General features: G+C 36.0%; 1 protein-coding gene across 2 annotated transcripts in view; it reads left to right on the top strand.

Annotated features, from left to right (window-relative positions):
* SRFBP1 (serum response factor binding protein 1) overlaps window positions 1-20,616 on the top strand; it is a 60,841-nt gene extending 40,225 nt beyond the window's left edge. The window contains exons 5-8 of one of the 2 annotated variants that reach the window (XM_015140623.3): window positions 12,821-12,902; window positions 13,653-14,367; window positions 15,870-15,907; window positions 19,799-20,616. In XM_015140623.3, coding sequence (XP_014996109.3) covers window positions 12,821-12,902; window positions 13,653-14,367; window positions 15,870-15,907; window positions 19,799-19,983 — 1,020 coding nt within the window. In that variant the 3' untranslated portion in view covers window positions 19,984-20,616. 2 annotated transcript variants of the gene reach the window in all.
* Window positions 20,617-26,051: the final 5,435 nt, after the last annotated feature.

Below are 26,051 nucleotides of genomic sequence, written 5' to 3' on the forward strand. Positions count from 1 at the left end.
CCTATCTTCAGGTTCACAGATTCTTCTGTTTGATCAGTTCTGCTGTTGATGTTCTCCATTAAATTTTTATTTCAGTGTATTTTTCACCTCCAGAATTTAAATTTTTCAAATAGTAATTTTAGTCATTCTGTTAATTTTCTCATTTTGGTATTTTATTGTTTTCTTTATATTACTAATTTGTTTCTGTATATATTTTGAAGTTCTGTAAGCTTTCTGAAAATAATTACTTGAATTCTTTGTCATTCTGTTCTAGATCTTCATTTATTTGGGGTCAGCTACTAGGATATTATTCTGTTATTTTTGTAGTGTTGTATCTCTTAGGTTTTTTCTGTCTCTTGTTGCCTTATGTTGATTTTTGCCTATTTACAGAAGTAGGGACTTATTCTAGTATTTGCATACTCGCTTTGTCTGGGAGAACCCTTCTCCAGTCAGCACATCCAGAGATTTTGGGCAGGGTGTCTGGTGTGATTTGAGGGCAGGTTTGCTGCTGGAATCCTTGGGCAAGCCGGCCTGGTGACCAGGTCACCATGTGGGCTGGCCTGGCATCTGGGTTCATGTGATAGGGCCTGAAGACTGGATCAATAAGGGCTGGGCTGAAGACATAGTCTACATGGGTGGTCTTGGGGCCTCAGTCCTTGGCATTCAGCCTGGAACTGTGAATGCTGAGGTGGACCTGGACCCTGGGTCTACTGGAGTAGGCCTGGACTCTGGATCCTCTGGAGCCTGGAACCATGGGGGCTGGCTGGGTATCAAGGCCAGCATGGAGCATAGGTCCACAGGGCTAGTCTAAACTTAATATTGCTGGTGCTGGCGTGGTGCCTGGAATCACTGGGACTGGTCTGGATCCTGGGGCCATGGGGACCAGCCTGGATCCTCTGTCTTTTGGTGCCAGCCTTAGAAGCTGATGTGCAAGTGCTGGTTTAGAGTCTAGGTCGACAAAAGCTGGCCTGTATCCTACATCCTCGGGGCAGGCCTGGGACCTGTGTAGACAGGAGTGGTCCTGCACCCTGGGTCTGTGTTGGCTGGTCCAGTGGGAGTCTTCTGGGACAGACCTGGACCCTGGGTCTGCTGGAGAATGGGGCATCAGAGGCCAACCTGGAGAGTGGGGCCTTGGGACTCAGCCTGGCACTGGGCAGGTCTGGAGCCTCTGTCTACACGTGCCTGCCTGGTGTTTGTGTCCAAGGGTGCCAACCTGGTCATGGGGCAGGTCTGAAACCTGGGGCCACAGGGGCAGACTTAGTGCTGCATAGGTCTGTATCCTCAGTCACAGGTCCTGGCCTGGTGCTTGGGTGGGCTTGAAGCCTGGAGTTACAAGAACCACCTCGGTACTGAGGTCAGTATATATCCTGAAGTGACTGAGGCAGACCTGGACCCTGGGGTTTGTAGGATCCTGCCTGGTGCCAAGGCAGGCATGGAGGCTTTGTCTGAATGTACCAGCCTGGAGCCTGGGATCTGACAGGTCTGACAGAGGGTGACCTAAATGCTGAGACCACAAGTGCTAGCCTGATACTGGGCTGCCCTGAAACCTAGGGCTGGCCCAAAGCCTGGGACTGTGGGGATCATCCTATGCTGAGGGCAGTACTGAACCTGGGGCCACTGATGTTGGCCTGTCTTGGGACAACCGAGAGACACAATTTGCTGTGTAGGCCTAGAGCCTGGGACTGCGGCATTCAACCTAGCACTGGGGTGAGCCTGGAGTCTCAGTCGTTGGTTACCAGCGTGGAGTCTGGGCCGGTGACAGCCTTCCTGGTGCTGGTTTTACTGGAGTAGGTTGTGTTTTGGGCTCCCAGGCAAAGTATAGTGCTCACCTCTCCCTCCCATCACCACATGGAAAGTATTTCTCACCATGGTTTGCTGCCTGGGGTTGGGGAAGGGGTGATTTGAGTAGTGTAAAACTGTTCTTCCTACTCCTTCCAATGTCTTTTTGTTGTTGTTGTTTTTCTTTTTTTCTTATTTCTGTGCTATACCTAGGTGCTGTAATCTCTCATCTGTTTTCGTTAGCTCTTATAAAGGTATTTTTTTGTGTAGATAGTCATTCAAATTGATGTTTCTGTGTAGGTATGAGCCCTAGAAAGTCCTGTTCTGCCATCTTACTGACATCCATCCCTATGAACATTGTTACACATTTCTTTTGGGGAATATACCTGAAAGTGGAGTTACTTGGTTATGGAACATGGCATATTTCAGAAACTAGGACCAAAAATAAAATATTATAACAAAATATGCTCCTTTCACCTTTATTTTCTTATTGCTTATGAAATGACATGAGTTTTGGGAGCTCTGGCCAGGAACCAAGATAAACACCAAATATATATTTCTTTATTCTATAACAGTATCACACGTATGTTCAATTTAGGAGATACGCTGGTTTTCCAAAGTAAATGTACTAATGTATACTCCCACCTTCAGTATATGAGAGTTCTAGTTAAGATTGTATTGCTAGTCTTTTTCATTTTAGATATCCTAGTGCATGTATAATACCTAAATTTAATTTGCATTTTTCCATTGACATGTCATCATTTTGTTTGGTCATATGCATATCCACTTTTGTATAGTGCCTGGTTTTATCTTTTTTTAAATATTTAATTGGTTTGTTTTCTTAATGATTTATACGAGTTCTTCAGATATTTTGGAGTGAACTCTTTGTCAGGTTGGAAATAGCTGCCTTTATTATTTGGCTTCCTTTTACTTTATTAATAGTGTCTTTTGATGTATACAGTTTCCTCATTTTAATTAGTCTCTTCCATTATAATAATATTTTCTCTTTCCCCCTTTTCATGTTTTCTGCCTACTTTTATTTGGCATTTTCTTACTATATTTTATATCTATGATCTTTTAAGTTCTTTTTGAAACTGAGAGGTGGAAAATAAACAGATGAAGATGTGATATTTTAAAACTCACAGGAAGTATTCCATTCTTCAGATGGGTGGAAGGATAGATTCATGCATAGTTCTTGGTAAGTTTTCTGAGTAGGGTGGCCAGAAATGGTTAAAATGACTGTCCTGTGTATGTGCATCTTTTTATAGTATGTAGATGAGCATGGTCCTGAAAGGATTACCTTACCGATTTCTTGCCTATGTACTATTCTTGCGAGCAAGTCGAGTTGAGGAAAGTGGTTCATGTTCTGCGATAATGGCAAGGATAATTCCCATAATCTCTCAAGGGAAAATATTCTGGGCCAGGTTTGTCTTTGGAATTTTTGCTTTCTATATGTCCTGAATCTTTTCCATTTTTCTTTTAGAAACTAGTGCCATAGTGGAACATCCCATCCTGGTCTGTTCAGTTGTTCTATGCTTCTTTTCTGGCACTCAACTCCATCCTCCCCTTTAACCTTCCCTTCCCAGTAACTCTGCCACCAGTACCAAACTGTAAGATCCAAAGACCCATAAAATAGTGATAAGTATAAGCATTGTTTGATTCAGTTGTGTCACATCACTACTGAAAATTCGTTTTATTTTTTTCATTTCTACACTGTTAATTTTCTCAAGCATTCATTTCCTTCTGTCATATTATTAACTCCCTATGGCTTTCCAGTGTTAAAAGGGCAAGTTACAGAGAGGTTCATTTTTGGCCTCTGCTTGCCTAGAATTTGTTATAATTACATGGAGTTCTGCATAGTTTTCCTTTTTGTTCTTGTTGTTTTGTCCTATTTTTATGTGTTTGTTCTTCCTTAGTTGACTATAGGACATATACGTATGGTGCTCTGGGACTAAATACCTTTAGAAATTGATCCACTCCTGGAAATAGGAACCAAGGAAGAGTGTAATTGGTATTTAATGTAAGTTTTAACTGAAGATAAACATCACTATCACTTAAAAAGCAGACCCAGTGGCTTAGGAGAAGTAGAACAGTGATTATGTCCTCTCCCTTTTCATGCAGAAAAGAAATAATAGCTGCAGATACCCCTACTACAAAGCTATTACTTCCTCCAGTTGATTAATGAATGATTAGCTTGAATGATTAAATGACTGGCTTTATCACTTACGCTTATGTTCATTCCCTCACAGTAATGTTCACATATAACATTTTGTGTGTATGTATATGTGTGTATCAAATTCCCATAAAACTTTATTTAATTTTCACAAAAAATCTATATATGACCAGTTTTCAGTGTTTTTATTAAATGTCTTCAAACGCAGGAACACACAGTAGACAGAATATTGGAGAGTATTTTTTTCATCACCACCTAAATATCCATGTTTAGTTAGCCACATTACTCGTGATCCAGCCAAATGGACTGTTTGCTATTATTTTTCTAAATGTTTTTGATAAATACAAATATTAATATGTGGGTTTATATCATCAGATAAAAATCTATAATTGAAATTAAGTCCATCTGATATTCAAAGTACTGCTACTAGCATTCTACCTCCACCAGTTTATTTATAGTCAGTTTGTTTTAGGTAGTATTTCAAAGAAGAGATCTTTTTCATTTTGGGGTTGTTTACATTCTGAGATACATCCAAATACTTTTCTGTTTATAATAAATACCCATATACCCAAATAAAAAATTTCCATTAAAAGGTAAGGTGTTTTCCCTTTTTTATTTAATGTATTTGAAATGGAAGAAACTGGAGGTATGTTTCTGAAAACCACAGTTTCCGAAGAATTTTCCATGGCAAACATTACGTCAGTTTTAAATAAGGAAAGCTGTGGTTTCCTTCATACCTCCTGATATTGGGAAGACTTTTTCATGCAGGTGTAAAAACTGTTTTTTCATTGAGATTACTTAGTAGCCTTTTAAGTTTCAAAATAAATTTATTTAAGATACATCAGTGTATTTCTATTCCCTTTATAAATCTCCATTTTCTATCTCATCTATGAAGCCTATCACATTCTGCCTTGTACTAGTTGTTTGTGCATTTGTCTTAGCCTTTTAAATTAGAGCAACATTGTGAGCTTCAAAAGACGATCTCTGTGTCCTCATGTGAAAGATAGTGTCTTCACATAATAGTAAGAGTTTAGTAAATACAAAGAGGGAAGAAGTTAAGTGAGGAAGGAAGATGGGCAAGAGAGAAATGAGGAGGGAAAGAGTCTGTTCTACTCATTCTTGTGAGTTTCTGCACTTAACCCAGTGCAATAAGCAAGAAATGCAAATATTATCCCAGTGCAATAAGCAAGATGCATATATTATCTCAGTGCAACAGAGACCCAAAACCCTGCCAAAGTAATAAACCTGAGCCCATCTGCTTCATCAACTTTTTGTTTTAATGCTTATATTTCATTTCTTTTCAAAAACACATGAAGGGAGCTTTACGCAATTTATAGTGTAAAAAACATCTGGAGTTGGGTCATGAAACGTGAAAGTTATCTCAGAGTTGAAAAGAAAATTTGTTGAGAATACTAGACTGAATTCCGAAAACAGATTTTGAGTTCTAGCTTGTTCCTAATTGGGTAGGTAACCTTGAAATCAAGCCTAGAAGGTTAGTCTCATTGATTGATAAAATCTTTGGTCCATTTCTCCTTTAGATCTTGTTGAAATTTGAATTTTAAAAGTTAAATGTGGGATTTTCTAAGAATAAAATTCTTAAGAATAAAATTAAAGATTTAAAATGTAAAGCTAAAAATATTAAATTTGACTTTCTCTTAGGAAGAATAAAAATACTTAAATAATTGCCATAATTTACTAAATTGGTATGTCAAAGACTTTCTTTAAAACCAATATTTTTGGGCGCGGTGGCTCAAGCCTGTAATCCCAGCACTTTGGGAGGCCGAGGCGGGTGGATCACGAGGTCAGGAGATCGAGACTATCCTGGCTAACATGGTGAAACCCCGTCTCTACTAAAAATACAAAAAACTAGCCGGGCGTGGTGGCGGGCGCCTGTAGTCTCAGCTACTTGGGAGGCTGAGGCGGGAGAATGGCGTGAACCCGGGAGGCGGAGCTTGCAGTGAGCCGAGATCACGCCACTGCACTCCAGCCTGGGAGACACAGCGAGACTCCGTCTCAAAAAAAAAAAAAAAAAAAAAAAAAAAAAAAAAAAAAAAAAAAAAAAAACCAATATTTTTAAGTACATGTGTAATTTTATTAGTCTTTTAAGAATGGAAAACTAAGTTTAGTATTTATAAAACATATAACTAATGTGTATGTTATTAAGATTTTCATTTGCACAGTTTTTTTCCCATTAGAATATTTTTTCTACTCCCATAATTGCAAGCAACTGACATTTGCAAATTACATGTCATCAAGATGAAATACAAATTAGTTAAAAATAGCTGGCAACTAAATATAAGGAATATTGAAGGACCAGATATATACGAAGGAGATATATGTCTCTCCTACAATACACTCTGATGTTTAGGAATGCCTTGATTAAATAATTTTTAATTCAGTGAAAGCCTCAATTCTAATTATTATGATTTCTTATAGTGTTATAATAACAGTATTCTAATTAGTACTTGAGCATAACTTGTGCCTTTTTCTTTGAGACTGACAATTCAGATACACTTCTAGGGAGTGATTGTTAATATCCTCATTATAAGTTGTGAACTCACACTCTGCAAAGATTCTTGTTTAGCAAAAGTTAGAGGTTTCTAGGAGTTTCTGCATTTCAACTAGTGTTACCTTCTCCCTAGCTTTGTGACCTTAGGTTACTTACCACCTCTGACTCTTGTTGCTTCTCATTTCTGTAATAAAGAGCTCTTCCAGATCAAACGTCCTGATGTTGCATTTTAGTCCCTCTTCAGAGTTGTTATGGCATCTGATAAAAATGACAAAGCTCATCTTCCCAGTGTTTAGATTTTTTTTGCCTCAAAACTTCACTGTGTCATGCACTCACTATGTCTGTATTGTAATTTTTAAATATGTTTTGTTAAGTATTATTAACTCTAACATTTTACCTATTTCAATATAACAAGTAGTTCATTCTCTAAGATGTTTGGCCATGGTATTGGATAGGCAACTTTATCAAAATTTCATTTATAAAAATTAGAAGCACTGAGTACATTTTGAACTGTATATACACCATAAGATTATGGTACAGAGTAGGTACAGCACATACTTCACAGACATTTTTGTTAAAAAATTCTCAATAAAATAAACAAGAACTTGAGAAACCGTTTATTTTCAACCCATTGTTCTTAAACAGAATGGTATTTCTACCCGTGAAGCGATGTTTCTCTTAGCCATTGTTGAGGACATGGATACTTCCACATAGTATAAACTGGATTTTGTATTTATGGTTATTCAGAACTTTCCCAGAAGCAAAAAGTGTATTCTCTGGTATGGTGCGATCATAGGAAATCAAATGCCCACATGTCATCCTTTTCATGAATAAGCCACATTCTCATCAAATATTAGCCGAAGCATAAAGCATCAGAATATGTTTTATATTTTCCTTAAAAATAACTACCCTTATCAAAAAGTACTTATTAATAGAAAAATATATTTGGTGTAGAGGTTATTTTCATAATCTAAAACTCAGAAGTCATGAAAGTTTGACTCATGAAAATTTTAAATTTCTCACCCAGAAAATTGTCCAAAAAAAAGATTTTAAAAAATACTAACATTGCAAATACGTGTGAAAGGACACAGCTAATTTTCTAAATCTATGAAGATTACTTATGATGAACAAACCAGCAGAAAAAGAACAAAGCAAGATTTATGAACAGATGTTTGTAGAAAAGTACATACTAGTGGTCTACTAACATAATGAATAAAAAATAACGTTATAATGACTTACTGTTTTTAGTTTACATTACAGAGTTTTTAGATTACAGAAAACAAAAAGTCTGCTAACATTCTGCATGGGAAAACCACATAGAAAAACATACTTTAATATATTGCTAATGGAAGTGAAATTTGGTAGAGCTCACTTGTATGTGGAATCTAAAAACGTCAAACTCGTGGAAATAGAGAGTAGAATGGTCGTTACCAGAGGCTGGGGGCAGGAGTAGTACAAACTGGAAAAGGGAGAATTGGTCAACAGATAGAAGGTTACAGTTAGAAAGAAGAACCAAATTTTGGTGCTCTGTCGCACAGCAAGGTGACTACACTTAAGAATATATTTCCAAATAGCCAAAAGAGAGGATTTTAAATGTTCTCATCACAAAGAAATGATAAATGTTTAAAGTGATAGATATGCTGATTACTCTGATGTGATCATTCTACAATGTATACATGTGTCAATATCACTTTGTACCCCATAAGTACAGAAAATTATTGTCAATTAAAATAAAACAACATATCCTAGAGTTTTATAGCAATATTTGTATATTTATAACATTTTGTCAGCTGATAGCATTAACTATTATTCTTCAAAAACACAAATTGCATATAATTACAGAACCTAAAGCTGTAGTATACATAATTCTACATAACTACTCATTTTATATCCCTACATACCCTGTAGACCCAGACTTTTATGTTCTCCTTTGGCTCACTGCTGTTATATATGGCTGCAGAGCTGCAATTTGACAACTACAATGTGAGTGACTATCCTGGGATTATGCAACACTGTGGCCTTTTTCGAATCAGTCTCATTTTTTATTAACTTGATATTCTTCCACAAATAAGTGCTCCACAAAGATTGCAACATAAAAACACAGTTATAGAAGAAGACATTAGAAAAAAAAAAATCTAAAAAATCTTCATTGATGAGATTTGTACATAATTATAGAATTGTAAATCTTTTTCTAGAGTCTTTCAGAAAAAAATGAAATTCCCTGAAATCAGATTACTAAATCAGAGTTAGCCTGGGATATCTTCCAGGGCAGAGAAACAGCTTTGCTAAATAAAATTAATGATAAAATGATTCTTAGCAAAATAGCATTTACCCCCAGAGTCAACACTAGATATGCAAGTGTTACCACTGCTCTTCTAAAACTTGTTATAACTAAGATGGGAAGGTATAACTAACTCTGGAAAGAAATACCCAGTTCTGCAAAGATTTTAGTAAGTTGTCAAAGCAAGGATTTGGAAACAGCAGTATACTACACAATTTTTTCTTTCTTCCTGATTTTTTAGTTCTGCCCCACCAAGGATTGTATTTGCCTGTAATTTAGAGCAGGCATCATACTTTTTCTATAAAGAACCTGAAATGAATGCCTTTGTAAGACACACAGCTTCTGTCACAACTACTTTGCTTTGCCATTGTGTCATTAGTGTAGACATAGGCAGTATACATATGAATGTGATTGACTTTGTTCCCATAAAACTTTATTAAATAAAAGAAGTTCCAGCAGCAGGCTGGAACAGCCCCCATGGGCCAGTTTGCCAATTCCTGGTTTTGAAAATCGAATACTTCTACAATAATTTTTTTATAAAAATGGCAGTACTCTGTTATTCCTTTCCTGCTTCAATTGCAGTTAGTTCATACAGAGTTTACCCCTACAGCAACATGTTTATGTACTGTATTAGCTTTTTCATTTTAAGCACTAGCTGTTAACTTTATGTTGTGGTAGGTAAGGATTTAGATCTCTTTTCTCCCTCAGGCTCTAAGTCATATATCCCCTCCATCCTCCTCATATACTTATCTCCTGATATCCCTCCTTATCCCCTCCATCCTCCTTATATACTTGAATCAGATTAGATGAACATTTAGTGATTATGTTATTGTTACTGTGAGTCATGTACTGAGTTATTATTACTTTTCTTTTTCTGCATAATATTTCTGTTTTCTACCATTTGTGATAGGTTTATTTTGTTAGTTTTCTGTCTTATCTCTAGTGTAACACCAGTCTCTCCATCTGCTATTGACATGTCCTCTCCAGATATTCAACACACCAAGTATCCCTAACCTAAGTCTCTTGTCACCATCATACTGGAAAATTCCTTTTGCCTGATCTTCTGTTTCTTGTCTCCTATGCCATTCTTATTACTTGTATCCTTCCTCATTTTAGGGGAGCCAGTAGCTTCTTGGGCAGAAGTGTACACGGGATATAAATTTTTTTGAAATAACTTTGCATGTGTGGAAGTATTTTTCTTCTTCCCTAAGTTGGAAATTCTTTTCCTTCATAATTTTAGAAGCATTAGCTGCTCTATAGTTTGAGTTCAAGAATTAAAGTCTGAAACCATTGTGATCTTGTACATCTTTCCTTTTTAGTTTATTATTTGGTGACTTGTTTTACTATCTGAAATCTTCTAGGTCCCAATATACTGATGTGACTATTTTCATATATTGTTTTCAGTCTTCTTAGCCTGAAAATCATGTTTTCCATTGGGGTTTCTATATTCTAGCTTTTAATGCTCAAGCAAGCATGTTTGACCTATGCCTTCAGCAGCCCAGGTTGTCACTAAGTGACTCAGGATACTAGCAATAGGCTTCCTTCCTAAATTCTCTTCTGTCTGTCTTTCCTGTATCAGGAAAATCAAAAGCAGGTTGAAGAAACGGGTTCACTTTGTGCTGTACTTAAATGAATGGTCCATAAGTAGACGACATTTCTTGGAAAAGGTTGAACAGAAGCTGTGTCTAATAGTCGGAATAGAGGTGTATCAGTTTCCTAAGGCTGCCATAAGAAAGTATCACAAATTGAGTGGTTTAAAACTACGTAAATTGGCCAGATGCGGTGGCTCATGCCTGTAATCCCAGCACTTTGGGAGGCTGAGGCGGGCGGATCACAAGGTCAGGAGTCCAACACCAGCCTGGCCAACGTGGTGAAACCCCATCTCTACTAAAAATACAAAAATTAGCCAAGCGTGTTGGTGGGTGCCTGTAATCCCAGCTACTTGGGAGTTGGGATATAAAGAGACAGGAGAATAGCTTGAACCTGGGAGGCGGAGGTTGCAGTGTGCCGAGATCATGCTACTGCAACTCCAGCCTGGGCAACAGAGTGAGACTCCCTCTCAACAACAACAACAAAAAAAGGTAAATTTATTTTCTCACAGTTGATGAGGGTGAAAGCTTGAAATTAAGGTGTCAGTGAGGCCTCACTTTGTCTGAAAGCTCCAGAGGGGAAACCTTCCTGCTTCTTTCAGCTACTGGTGGCTGATGCCAGGATAACTCCAATCTTTGCCTTAGTGTTCACGTAGTCTTTACTGTGTCTCTCTGTGCCCCTATATCTAAATATTCTTCTCCTTATAAGGAAACCAGACATACTGGGCTTAGGACCACCCTGAGCCACTGTGATTCCATCATAATTTAATCTGCAAAGACTTTGTTTCCAAATAAGCTCACATTCTGAGTTTCCTGGTGGATGTGAATTTTGAGGGGACACTATTCAACCTAGTACACAAGATAATTAAATAGCAGGTGGTCCTGGCACAGGATTTGCACCAGGTGTAATTTAAATATTCTTTGAGTGACATTACTCAGATGAATCCTCCAAACAGAATAGCTTGCATACTGCCATCATCTTGTTTTTATTTCGGTATTCGTACATTTATAATTCTGGGTTGGAAACACCTTATATTTGACTATTCACAATGAAGGGTAAATTTAGGATAAAGACATTTGAAACTGGTTGTTTTACTTTCACACACTAGTGAAATTTATTCACTAGCTTTATTAATGTATATTGGGTGCCTACCACTCACTATTCTAGGCATTGAATCTTTAGCAATGAGGCAAACAAAGTCTCTGCCTCATAGATATGAAAACATCTACACTGCCATGCAGTGGTAAGTGATGTGAAGTAAATAGTGATGGGAAGTGTTGTGCTAGTTGAGATGACATTTAAGCAGAGACCTGAATACAGTGAGATGATCACCCGTGTATATATTTGGGAGTAGAGTATTCCAGGTAGAGAAGAGATTGCATCAGAAGGCAATAAAGCTTAAAGAAGAACAGATATGGAAATAGCATGATTTGATTACATTTTTAAAATCCGCCATGGCTGCTATGTGGAAAACTGACTGTTTAAAGAGCAGATTGCAAAGGAGCGTGCCCAGGTATAAGTTTAATTATGTCGGTCCAGGTGAGAGGTGTTGGTGATTTAGTCAAAGGTAGTAAGAATAGAAATGATGAGAAGCGACTGGTTTTGGATATATTTTACATTTGGAACCACAGAGTGTCTTGTGAGTTTTGAGGGAAAGAGAAATATTGGGAAAGAATCCTTACAGTTTTAGGCCTGAGCAACCAGAAAAATGGAAATTACATACAATCAGATGGAAAAGCTACAGGAGAAGCAGATTAGCGAGGAAAAAACAGAATTCCGTTTTGACAATGTGAAATAGATGTCAAGTTAGGTGGTTTGATGTATCAGCTTAGAGCTCAGTTGGAGCTGGAGGTCGAAATTTAGATTTGTCAGCCTTCATATGGCATCTCAAGTCATTAGCCGGCATTGTGATTTTTCCAAATGTATAAATATATTAATATTGTATATAATGTCCCCATTCAGTCATTATCAAATATTTATAACGTGTTTTCTATGATCAAGTTATTGTTCTAGGCCCTGAGAACGTGTCAGTGATAGTAGACATTTAAAATAGAAATATGGAGCATTAGATAATTTCTGGGTCTCTGTTAAATGGGACTTCAAGTATTACAGTAGTCTCACCCAGTTTAGCACTAATATGTTATTTGATTCTTTGATATTTAGTCATCTTAATTAGATCATTTAAGCTCTTTGATAGTAAAAACTATGTTTTTTTTTTTTTAATGTTACACATGGTGCTTATCACAATTCTGGGAACATTAAGTATCCAAAGAATATTTATTAATGAGTAAGTGATAATTTTAATTATTCAAAGGCAGTAATATTTTTGTCAGGATGATCTTTGTCTTTAGCATGGCTCAATTATACAGATAACTTATCTAAGGAGACTATTAACTAGTTCTATTCTCAACTCTAATTTTAAAGACTATGATAGATTTTATTTTATTCACTTTCAATGGTGTCATTTTTATTTTATTTCCATACATTTATTATATTTTTAAATTTGCAGCCAGATTCTACTGCAACTGAAAGAGCAATTGCCAGACTAGCAGTACATCCTCTTCTGAAGAAAAAGATAGATGTGCTAAAAGGTATGAATTAAATGACTTTTAAGCCATGTACTTAATGCCTTTGTAGACTTTGGATAATGGTGATTCACTTATTTTAACTCTTGAGGTTCTATTATAAATGTAAGTTTCTTTCAAATATTTACCAATGTGGAAGGTGTCTGAAAATACAGAAAGTGTGATCTCTGAAGAAAAACCAAATCTGTATTGTTTAATAAATTCAAATATATGAACATATGATATGTAATATATATCTTTCTATATATAATATATACAAGATAAAGTTGAATAGTTTTTTAAAAATATTTACATAACTCATTACTTTTGGTTTTCCCACTTAGGAACATAATTTTTTATATATTTATTATAGAATATATTTATAAAATGAAATGTTTTTGTCACATGATACTGATTTTTATGTCTGAAAGCACAATTTATAATACTCAATGCATTATTATTATATAAATTAAAGTTGCCATTTCCTTTTATTTGTATAATGTGATGTTTTTACTGTTCTTCATAACTCCAACACATGAAGAAAAGATTTTCTTTTCATTTTCACGATTTAAAATGAATACATCTGAGCATATCATATGTTTGGTTTTTAAGAAGTCAAAAGATTTCTTTGTGAATTCAGACCCATTATATGTATTTAATATCAATTCCAACTGCCCTGTTAAATCTTTTCAAATAATTTTTTTAAATATTGTTCTAAAACAGTCATGTTTTATGTGTTTCAGTGCTAAAATGAGTCATGCACTATTTCTCTTGCAGCTGCTGTCCAAGCCTTTAAAGAAGCAAGACAAAATGTTGCTGAAGTTGAGTCATCAAAGAATGCTTCAGAGGACAATCATTCTAAGAATACTTTGTATTCAAATGATAATGGAAGTAATTTACAGCATGAAGGAACTATTATCAGTGAGCAAAAAGTCAAAGAAACCAAAATACTGGCGAAGAAACCAACACACAATTCAAAGGAAAAAGTAGCCAAGATGGAACATGGACCTAAAGCAGTGACTATTCCAAATTCTCCATCAAAGCCTTCAGAAAAGGATTCTGTAGTTTCCCTTGAGTCCCACAAGACACCTGCTGACCCAAAGCTGAAAACACTAAGTCAAACTAAAAAAAACAAAGGATCTGATAGCTCACTCTCTAGTAACAGTGATGGCGGAGAAGAAGTATGTGAAGAGGAAAAGGAGTATTTTGATGATAGCACAGAAGAAAGGTTTTACAAGCAGTCTTCCATGTCTGAAGATAGTGATAGTGGTGACGACTTCTTCATTGGGAAAGTCAGACAAACAAGAAAGAAGGAAAGTAGTTGTCATTCTTCAGTTAAGGAACAAAAACCACTCGAAAAAGTGTTTCTTAAAGAAGATACAGGTGAAACTCATGGGGATACAAGAAATGACAAAACCAAGCCAAGTACAGAAACCAGAAAGTTAGAATCAGTGTTTTTCTACTCTTTATCTGGATCTAAAGGCTCTAGAAGGTAAGATTCTTTTTCTGTTCTGAAATAATCATTAGTTCTTTTTTAAAAAGCTAGAAATATCTATGTGTCCATATATGAAGAGACTATAATTCTAGTTTGTACAACCCATCCTGTTTTTAGACATGGCCCTCTCCAAGGTTATAGTGGGATATTAGGTACAGATAACATATGGCAATGCCACATTTGTCCAGTTTCATCAGAAAATGAGATGTTATAGCCAAATAATATGCCAGCTGATTTAAATTTTATACCTTCATTTATCAAATCTTTGAAACTTTGAAATCATTTTTGATGAAAAACTTTTGAAAATGTTTCACATGTCTTTTTAAACAGAACTTTCTGAAAAGAATATGGTGTATTTTCTTGATGACCCAGGACCATTATTGTAAACATCAGTCATTTTACTGTCTAGTACCGTTTCAGTATGTAAGGCTGCTTGCCCTTAAACTGAGTTTCTCCAGACTGCTTTTTATGTGGTGATGTTGCTATCTCCATCTCTGTTGCTCACCACTTTTCATAGTTGTTCTGTTATAAATCAGTAAGTTTACCCTTATTTGTAATTCCAATTTGATAAAGGATATCTTCACATTTTAGAGTAAAGGTTATGTTTAGCTGATTTCTTCAGTAACAGCTATAAACTGTTTTTGCATATATTTACAAGTCAGGGATAGTTTTTAATGAAATAGAAAAATGTGATGTAAAAATTTTTCAAAAATGTCACAGTATGTATTGCAAAGACATAAAAACACGTGGAGTGTTGAAATAATTAAAATATTTACTTCTGTTTTCCAAACTTGCCTCAAAAGGCTACATTTTTTTCTCATTTGAAAATGGCATACCACTATCCCTTTACTACAAAATATAAATCTTTTTTCTTTTTTTTTTTTTTTTTTTTTTGAGACAGAGTCTTACTCTGTCACCCAGGCTGGAGTGCAGTGGAGTAATCTTGGCTAACTGTAACCTCTACCTCCCAGGTTCAAGTGATTCTCCTGCCTCAGCCTCCCGAGTAGCTGGGATTGTAGGAACATGGTGCCACACTTGGCTAATTTTTTTTTTTAAGTAGAGATGGGTTTCACCATATTGGCCAGGCTAGTATAGAACTCCTGAGCTTGTGAGCAACTGTGTCCCGCCAAAATGTAAATCTTAATTTTTGATGTATGAGAGTCATTCTTTCTGTGAGAAGACTTTAGAAATTCTTTATCTAGATAATCCCCAAGAGTAAAGGCAAGGTAACCAAGACAAGACATTTTCCATTACAAACAAAATTATCTTTAAAGGTGGTGAGGGAAGTAGGTCCTCACATGTCTGTAGTAACATTGGATTCTAACAAACCTTTATTTGATACACAACCTGGGACTTTCATAATTATCTATTGTTTGCTGGTGTGACTAAGGAGTATAGTAGCCTTTTGAATTAGTTTTATCATCAATTTTGTTATGTTATTTTCTTAAGATCAGAGGATTTATCTTCAAAAAGTCATAATGGTGTTTTTCTTCTTTTAGAAATTACAAAGAACAGGCTCCAAAAACAAGATCACTAGGTATGTATTCACACTTGCCTAACCTTCATATGCAGTTAAGCTATGTTTTACCAAAGTAAAAGAATGAAAAATTGTTGTTGCTTAGTATAGTCTGAATGAATTATGTACCCACAGAAATATTAACAGAGCATCTTATAATTATCAATATAATTTTTTGTTGTTGGTTTTCTTTTTTTCTATGTCCTGCCAGAGGGAAAAATATAGATAAAATTTATCAGGAAATATTATGTCTATTTAACTTATCTCAAATTAAATCAACACATTTTTAAGTAAATTATGTAAGTTATATCTTAATTATTAGTGATCCTAAACACTAATGCCATGCCATTAAATATTGAATAACAAGTATATTACTTTCTTAGGCAAGAGTATAATCAGAATATTTTCAGATTAATTCATAACAAATCTAAGTTTAATGTATTTGGGGAGAGTGACTTTTCACACAATCCTAGACTTTCACTAACTGAACATAGCAAAAATTCATTTCTCATTCACATCACAGTCCACTGTGATGAATTAGCAGAGAGGCTGTGTTCCACATAGTCATTCAAGGATCAGGCTTCTTCCATCTTTTGGCGTTTTCCTCCTCCAGGTTCCAAATATTCTCCATTTGCCAATAGAAGGGAATGAAGTACATGGAGAATTTTGCAGATTTTTGTGAGCCAGGCCTGAAAGTAGCAGAAACCAGTTTCGCTCACATATCATTAGCCAGAATTCAGTCACATGACCCCATCTAGCCACAAAGGAGCTAAAAAATGCAGTCTTACTATATATCTAGGGGAAAAGAGAAAGTGGAATTTTGTGAACACATAACTTTTTCTGCCAGTGACCATACTTTCTCTCACCAGATGCCCATTTTGTTTGTCCTCCTACACAGAGCACATTTACCTCCTTCCCAAGGAAGCCAACCCAAAGTCACATCCAGTCACTGCATCTAGCTCAAAGTTCAGGATCACTGGTCATGCAGTACTTTCCAACAAATGTCATGGATGAGATTCCTCAAAGTTTGGTGACCTTTGTACTGAAAAGAAATTCATACCATGATATACCACGTATCGAGTAGCAGAACAGGGACCAAGTAATGAAAATAAAAACTCTTAATTGCTTAAGGGAGAAATGGAAGCCACACAACAGGTCTACTACCTGAAATTCTGCTGAGCAAAGATTATGAAGGCTCTGAGAGGAACTTCCTTATCCATTGTTTTTCATGGTCCCTGTCTAGGAAGGGTCTTTGTTTCATGGCCACATCTGAGGTGGGTATTGAACATCTCTTTGGAGTTTGCCCCAAATCACTGGTACAAATATAAAGTGATGAAGATTGTACAAAGTTCCGCAGAGGTTTTTTCCATCCCAGGCTTGTGATTTCTTTCAGTATACACTTCCTCAAAAACTCAGTGGATTTCTGACCTGTGTTTCCTTCAGTCTATCTGTGGGCTAGTTACTGTACTGAAAATTCTTTCTCAGAGCTAGTTCTCAAACTTGTCTTATTTATGTTTGTTTGTTTGTGTTTTGTTTTGTTTTTCCCACTTCCCACTCTCATTCAGCATCTACTGCACTGAGAATTATCAGGTTTGGATGGGAAAGCCATACATTTAGTCTTATCTCTGCTCTAGGGCTGAGTTGCTGTGGGCCTTTTATTGCTTAAAACTTTTCTTAGACTTGCAGGTTACTGTTTGGGAGTCAAAAGCTTTTCTAAACCTTAAGTTCCCAAATATCTAGATTCTTTCTGTTCTCTCTGTTCTCTTTTGTGTAGTGCATTGTCAAGGACAGCCAGTAACACACTGATCTTTTTATTCTTCCCAACTGGTTACCTTTGTACAGCAAACTCCATAGGCTTGTGGCCTGCTTGCCAAGTTATCACGGACAACAGTTTTATCTATTTCTTTGGCACATAGGTTTCTTACTTCTCATTGTCAGTTATCTGTTTCCTTGCTACCCACCACTGAACTGCTAAGCCAATACCAAATTTTTATGTTATTGTAATGGTACTTCAGAGTACCGATTTTAGTATTATTCATGGTAGACTACCTGCTATAACAAGTAACTACTAAATCTCAGTGGTTTGTCATCCATCAGTCTGTCTGCTCCTTGGAGTTTTATTCTATCTTGTGCCTCTTGCTGCCTGTGGATCCTAGGAGTTCTCTTCATTCATCAGCGATAGAGAAGTAATGGAAGATGGAATGTGAGGTTTTTATGGTCCAGGCCTTTTACTCACATTTTATTGGCCATCACTCAATTAGCCATATGACCTCACCTAACTGCAGCAGGAATGGAAAATATTCTGATTGTATGCCTAAAAGGAAGATAATACAGGATTTGGCAGAAACATGTCAGTATGCCCCATTTATACCATATATTCACAAACATAGGATAACTGTAAATATAAGACATACCTACATTTTCACAATGAGAATATCCAAATAAAGGGTTTTTCGTGCTTAGCTTGTATGCTTAAAATATTTACCAGTTTATTTACATATACAACTGTATGTAATATATAAAATAATACTTTCATTTAGAAATACTGCCTTATTCAAATCTCAGTTTTTATGAAACAGGTTCTTTTTAAACTTTTCATCACTACAGCCACTCTGAATATTATAACAGATTTCTAGAGCGCATGTGATTTGTATAAGATAAGGTTGTTTTGATTTCTGTCTAGATAATGTTTTGTAAATATTATCCCAAACTATGCACTGGTTTATATAACATTATTACATTTGTTTTCTTAAAGAAGTCTTTAAAAGACTTCTGACAGGCCGGGCGCAGTGGCTCATGCCTGTAATCCCAGCACTTGAGGAGGCTGAGGCGGGTGGATCGTCTGAGGTCAGGAGTTTGAGATGAGCCTGACCAATATGTCTCTACTAAAAATACAAAAATTAGCCAGGCGTAGTGGCACATGCCTGTAATCCCAGCTACTCAGGAGGCTGAGGCAGGAGAATTGCTTGAACCTGGGAAGCGGAGGTTGCAGTGAGCCAAGATCACGCCACTGCACTCCAGCCTGGGTAACACAGCAAGACTCCATCTTTAAAAAAAAAAAACAAAAAAAAGGCTTCTGACAATGATTTCTAACTTGCAGTGGAGAAATTACGTAGTCATAGGACTGATTAGTAAGTCTATATTAAGTTTCTTGTCTCTCTTTTCTTTCTGATTCTGTCTTCTAAGTTCTGTAAGCACCTAAAATGTGCATTGATTCTTGTCTTTTCATGCTAGTATATCTTCCCCAAATAAGACTTGATTCAAAATCATATAAAGTGATAAGATACTATATGGACTAGAATACAAGTTGCCACCTTCATACCTGGAAACTAACGTTACAACTAAAAAAGAACTTTGTCTTATATTCTTCAGTAGACTTAGTAATTTACCTTGTAATAACCATTTTTGGTTCAATAACAGACAGAAGTGGAATCAATTTATAGCCCTTTAAAAATAGGTAAACACTATCAGTATTGTCAGTCCCAGTGGAGTGTCTTAGCTAAGATGTGAATTTTCTGGCTACATCTGCTTCATGTACACAGATATCATAAGCTAATGATGTTCCTTTGAAAATACAAGATGTCCTTCTTTTTTGCCTTCTATGCTAGTGCAACAGGGTGATTCTTTTCTTAATGTTGTTATAAATAAGACAGCACAGCATAAATTAAGAGGCACTCAATAAACATCTACTTATAAGGGTTAGAAAACATGTGTGTCAAAATTGACTACTCGTATGTAAATTTTCAACTTCAAACTATTCCCTGTTGGACTTCAGTTTTAAATTGTGAAATATTCCATTAAGAAAACAAAATTTCTTTTTTTAATATTGGTTTGAAAAAGATAAAATTTACTTCTCCTTTATGCTCTTTAGGTATATAGTTAGTTACTATTATTTTTGCTTTCTCCTCCTAGATTTTCCACAGAATGAGCCTCAGATCAAGAATCAGTTTAATAAGAAGCTACCAAGAAGACTTGAAAATACAAAACAGCAATTGCAGCTGCCTCTTCATCCTTCATGGGAAGCAAGCAGAAGGCGAAAAGAACAGCAATCTAATATTGCTGTGTTTCAAGGGAAAAAAATTACATTTGATGATTGATTAGTGCCTCTTTCTGCGAACTTTTTCATCTAAAAAAAAAAATAATAATTTTTTTTTAAGACAGGGTCTCACTCTGTTGCCCAGGCTAGAGTGCAATAGTGCAGTCACAGCTCACTGCAGCCTCGAACTCCTGGGCTCAAGTGATCTGCCTCCCAAAGGGCTGGTACTGCAGGTGCATGCATTACCATGCCCTGCTTTCTCACCCCAGGCCCTGCAGCTATTACTTAAACTCGTATTTGAATAAATCTCTTGGGGGGAATTATAGAATGTTTGTTTTTGTATTTCTTTTTTTTTTTTAAGTAAATTCAAGTTATGTTTATGTAAGCCTTTCACAAATCCAATATGTACTTAAATTGATTTTTAATATCCCTCAGACTGTTTCCCTTATGAAGTAATTTGGGGATTTTAGTAATCTCATATTTTCTCTTTAGTGCTTATCATGTAATGTGCTTCACTGGTTCAGCTCTGTTGTTTCCTTAAAAAGTCAATGTATATTTAAAATAATAATGGAAACATAGGAAATCATAGCTATTTAAACCAGATCACCCTTGTTAAAAATCATTCTTGTTAGCAAACTAAAATAGTAACTTATGGATGTACAGATAAATAAATACTGATTTTATTATTGTTTTACATACTTGTGATCATGTACTTTTTGATTCTAAAATAGTTGTCTAGGACAATTTTGGGATTCTTAATTATATTTTAGTTACTTAAGAAAATTGTTTAAATGTAGCAATACAACCAATAATTGGTTTTATGTTTCACTGCATATAAATATTTCCATTAAATCAAGAATGTATATTATCTAGTTTTGACTATATATTCTGATTTTAAAATTTTTGAGGAATCATAGATTCTAATTTTTAAGAACAAATTCTGAAGGCGATTGGATTAAAAGAGCATTTCCACTGATAGCTAAGCAAAGAAGTTGTAAGATGACTCACTGAGGAAAGGACTGCTTTATACATTACAGTACTGCTATTTAAAAGGAAAACAGAATTTTTTAAATCCTTTCAAATGTTTCACTTTTGCTATGCTGGGAAAAATTTTGAAGTTCTTGGTAAACTGAATAATGCTAATCCATGTTTCCTGCACATTAGTTCCTTTAATGGCAGGGAAGGCCATCTGGTTAACCTGTATTCACAAACTCTCAAGAGTTTCTACTTATTTCAAGAACTTAAGAATTTAGATAACTAAGCTGGACGTGGTGACTTATGCCTATAATCCCAGCACTTTGGGGGGCGAAGGCAGGTAGATCGCTAGAGGCAAGGAGTTCAAGACCAGCCTGGCCAACATGGTGAAACACTGTCTCTACTAAAAATACAAAAAAATTATCCAGGCGTGGTGGCCAGCACCTGTAATTCCAACTACGCAGAAGGCTGAGGCATGAGAATTGCTTGAACCTGGGAGAGGTGAACGTTGCAGTGAGCTGAGATCACACCACTGCACTCCAGCCTGGGTGACAGAGTAAGACTGTCTCAAAAAAAAAAACAAACTTAGATAAATAGAATAATGGAATTCAAGAGATTATGCAGAGAAAATTATTTTTGCTGTGTCAAATGCAAACATTGCTTTTGTACTTCTTTCTTTTAAATTTTATTTTGACATAATTTCAGACTGACAAAAAAGTAAAAGGAAAATGTCTCTGTACCTACCCAGAGTTTGCCAGACTGCGAAGTTGGGGTCACTATCCTCCACACTGCTAAGTCTGTCCATGAATTTTTACCTCAACTGGAAGGAGTTAGTTAGAGTCCAAGTAAAAAGTTAAGAGGGAAGAGTTTTGTTAGCTGTTAGCTATTAGATTTTGTTATAAGTTCTGTTGGACTTTGTTCTGGGATGCCGTGAAGTTACTTAGAATCAGATTGGTCATTTCGAGGTTTGTGCTTTGTTAGAATGGATCTACAAGAGCCATTAGTCTAGGGTATTGGTTCTCAACTTGGAGTGATTTTCCCCCCAGGGAATATTTGTCTACATCATCTGGAGATATTTTGAATAGTCAAGGGTGGGGAGTGGGAGGGGGCTACATCTAGCAAATATAGGCCTGGGATACTGCTAAGTTGTCCATAATATATACACACACACACACGCAAAGAATTTTAGAGCCCCAAATGTTAAGAGTGCTAAGGTTGACAAACCCTAGTTTAGGGTTCATCTGACTCCACTACGAGACATTACCATTTTAGGAACTATACCTAATACTGTGTCTATCAGGAAATCTTTCTGCAATGGCTGGTCAGAACACAAACTATACCTGGGCTTGTGTAAGGCTTAGTTCCACTTACTCCTTTCTAGTGTTTGGTTTTTTTCCTGGCCTTAGTATATTCTTTGTACACCTCACGCAGGTTGATCTTCTACTAAAGACTTGAAAGAACCCTTCTACAGATCTTTGGAGCACTTTTTCTCTTTCTGTGTATTTCCTTCCTCTAGTATTTTGGCCTCACAAATTCTAACCACACTGACTTTTCTGAACTCTGAAGTCTGTCTCTAATTTCAGTAAGGCCACTTAGCTCTTTTGGGGTTCTCTCTGCACTGTAGTTTGGAAACTTCATGCAGTAAGCTGGTATACTTGTAGCACTCAAACTCATTTGTTTTTCTTCTGTCAGGTATGGTTATCCTTTGCCACCTCTTCTCCATTGTCTGAAAACTGTTTGGTGTACTTTGTGCAGTTTCCTAGTTGTTTAATATAGAAGGGCAAATCCAGTCCCTGTTATAACGGTCAAAAATTGAAGTCCTTCTTAATTTTAATGCTCAAATTCTACTTAATTTGGCCAATGGGAGCCTCCACAAGCTGTCTCCTGTGTCCTTTTAACATATAAGTTCTTTGTATAATCGTGAGAAAATTGATTACCATTATCGAGGATATATTTACATATTTGAAAGTTCAACCCTAAAATACATACACAAGTTAGTTTCAGAATTGCTAAGTCATAGCTCTGCAAAACAGAAGCCTACTAGCCAAAGGGTTCAATATTTATTTAGAGTTCTTTAAAAGTGACATGGGGTAATAACAGCTAAAACGGCGGAATAAGAACATCCAAATTTTTTTCTCTCTATGAAAGCAATAAGAAAACTGTCCAAACTATCAGAATCAACCTTTTCAGAACTCTAGAATTAACCAAAGGCTTGCAGCAATCCAAGAAGTATTTACTAAAGAAAAAATATCTAAATCTTGAACCTTGAATCTCAATCTTGATGAGAACAGAGATCACTGTGAAGCTTTGCCCTATTCTAATCTCTGCTTCCGAGATTCATGGTAGCTGTGAAAACCAACAGCCCATGATCATAGTGCAAACCAGCAGCCTGGCAGCCACTGGAGGGAGTTCAGAACAGGGTTAGAGTTTCTTCAGACACATTCCCTAAGAACTGTCATTATTTGACCTGATCGATGGTTCACTGGAAGACTTAACTTGCAATGCCATATTTGTTTCATCTGAGTTATAGCTTGCCCAATGAGAGAAGCTTTTTCCCAGAGATTGTTTTTCAAAAACAATTAGAGGCATTTTATTTTTTTTAAACATCAAGACTACCTTAGGCAGTGAGTAACAGTTGGGGTAAACAGTAACTTAACCAAAAAGTAAGTTAAAATAGCATCTTTAATGTCTTTTTTTTTTTTTTTTTTTTTTTTTTTTTTTGAGTAAGTCTGAAGTCTGGGCTTCCTCAGGGAATTTCTATTGTTTTTTTTTCTATTACTCTTTTTAACCAAAATAACCACACTACTAAGCTTAATGAATCAGAGATTTCAATGACCATACACAACAAAGAATATAGACCTTACACACAAATAGTTAGAAAGGTTAAACAACTAAAAGATAGGGACTTTGATAAGTTATGACTTATTTTTTGAAATCAAGGAGATTATGTACATGCATAAAACTGTGTACGTATTCAGAAGAAAGCTGAGAAGGCCCTAAACTCCCACCAGTGGCTGACCTTGAGGCACTGCATAAGTAGGTGAAGACTGAGGAGAAGCTGTTAACTGTGGCTAAGTATTAAAGGTGTGCCCCAACACACAGAGTCCCCAATACAAAGAAAAGTATTGATTTCAGGCATTGAAGGAAATCTGTCCAATTATTAACACACTACTAAGCATGTGAATCAGATATTTCATACACAACAAAGAATATAGACTTTACACATATATAGTTCAGAAAGGTCACTAAACGGCAAAATACAGCAACAACAGCAAAACCTGGTGAGGGAAGGGAATCTGATTTATAGAGTTGTAACATTATGTTATTTAAAATGTCCAATTTTCAACAAAAAATTATGAGACATGCACAAAAAACAAGCAAGAACGGTCCATGCATTAATGGGGTGATAAAAAGCAATAGAAATTCCCTGAGGGAGCCCAGACTTCAGACTTACTCAAAAAAGACATTGAAGACACTATTTTAAATGTGTTCAAAGAGCCAAGGTAAACTGCCTAAAGAGCTAAAAGGAAGTCTGAGAACAACATCTTGCCAAATAGAGAATATCAATAATGAGATAGAAATTATGAAGAAAAGCCAAAAAGGAATGAACAGATTCTCAGAGACCTGTGGGACACTATCAGATGTACCAACATAGGCATGATGAAAGTCTCATGTCACCCAGAATTTTCCATAGCCATACATGCCCAAGAGAATTGAAAACATGTTCACATAAAAACTTGAATGTGAATGTTCATAGTGGCATAATAGCTAAAAAAAGAAACAACCCAAACATCCATCATCTGATGATGAGTAAACAGTGTGGTTTATACATAGAGTGGACTGTGATTCGGGCATAAAAAGGAATGAAGTATTGATACAGACTACAACGTGAACGGATGAGCCTTAAGAATATCACGCTAACAAAGAAGCCAAACACACAATATGGTTCCACTTATATGCAATGTCCAAAATAAGTAAATCCATAGAGACTGAAAATAGATTAGTGATTGCTAGGAGCTGGGAGAGGGAAGAATAGTGAGTGCATGCTAATGAGTCTGACATTTATTTTTAGAAAGATGAATGTATTCTGGAATTAGCGCTGATTATACAACCTTGTGAATATACAAGATCCACTGAACTGCACTTTAAAAGGGTGAATATTGTGTTAATTTTATCTCAATTTAAAAAATAATATAAAGTTCCCTGGGTGAATACTGGTTTCCCTCCTCACTTCAGTATATGTAGTACTTCATTTGAAATGTAGTGAAGTTTATATGGTTCTGACAGTATTTTATTGTAATGATTTTTTCCTCCATCCTTGCTAGTTTTTTGTTGCTGTTGTTGTTGTTGTTTTTTGCTTTATGTGAAACGGCAACACTGTTCCTGAAGTCAGAGCTACACAAAATACTATAATCAGAGGAGTGGAAACTCTCTCCTTTCCCATTGTTTGTTCTTTCCACCCCATTCCCGCCCATCCCCTGTAGACAGTAAGTCTCATTAATCCCTGGTAAATGCTTCCTGTGTTCCTGTTTGCACAGATGAACAAATATATGTCTATTTTCTTACCTCATGTTATTTCTTATGCAAAAATTAGCAGTCTCTAGATGATTACGTGAACTTTGCCTTTTTCATTTAAAATATATCCTGGCAATCACTGCAGATTTGTTCATAGAGATCTTCCTCATTTAAAAAAATTGTCTTATAGTACTCCACTGGGTAAATGTATAAGGACTTACTAAACCACTCTTCTATCTATGGCTATATGGATTATTTTCATATTTTGCAATTACAAACAATGTTGCAAAGGAAATATATGAAAAAACTATGTATTTCATGTTGTTGCAGGTCTACAGGGTAAATTTCTGGAAGTGGGAATGTTGTGTCAGAATGTAAACACATATGTGGTTTTGTTGAAAATTGCTAAGACTCCCTCCATGAAGGTTGTACCAATGTGTATGCCCACTGCAGTCAGTGTATGACAGAGGCCTATTTTCCCATGACCTCTTTGTGATAGTAAGATAGGTAAGAAATGTTACCTCTGTGTAATTTGGCTATGTATTACTCACTCTTTAGCAGGATAGTTGAATACTTTTTAATGTTTAAGGACCACTTTTGTATCAATTTTTTGAATTTTTAATATTTTTTTGCCCATTT

Source organism: Macaca mulatta, chromosome 6 (genome assembly GCF_049350105.2).
Source record: "Macaca mulatta isolate MMU2019108-1 chromosome 6, T2T-MMU8v2.0, whole genome shotgun sequence".
NCBI lineage: Eukaryota > Metazoa > Chordata > Mammalia > Primates > Cercopithecidae > Macaca > Macaca mulatta.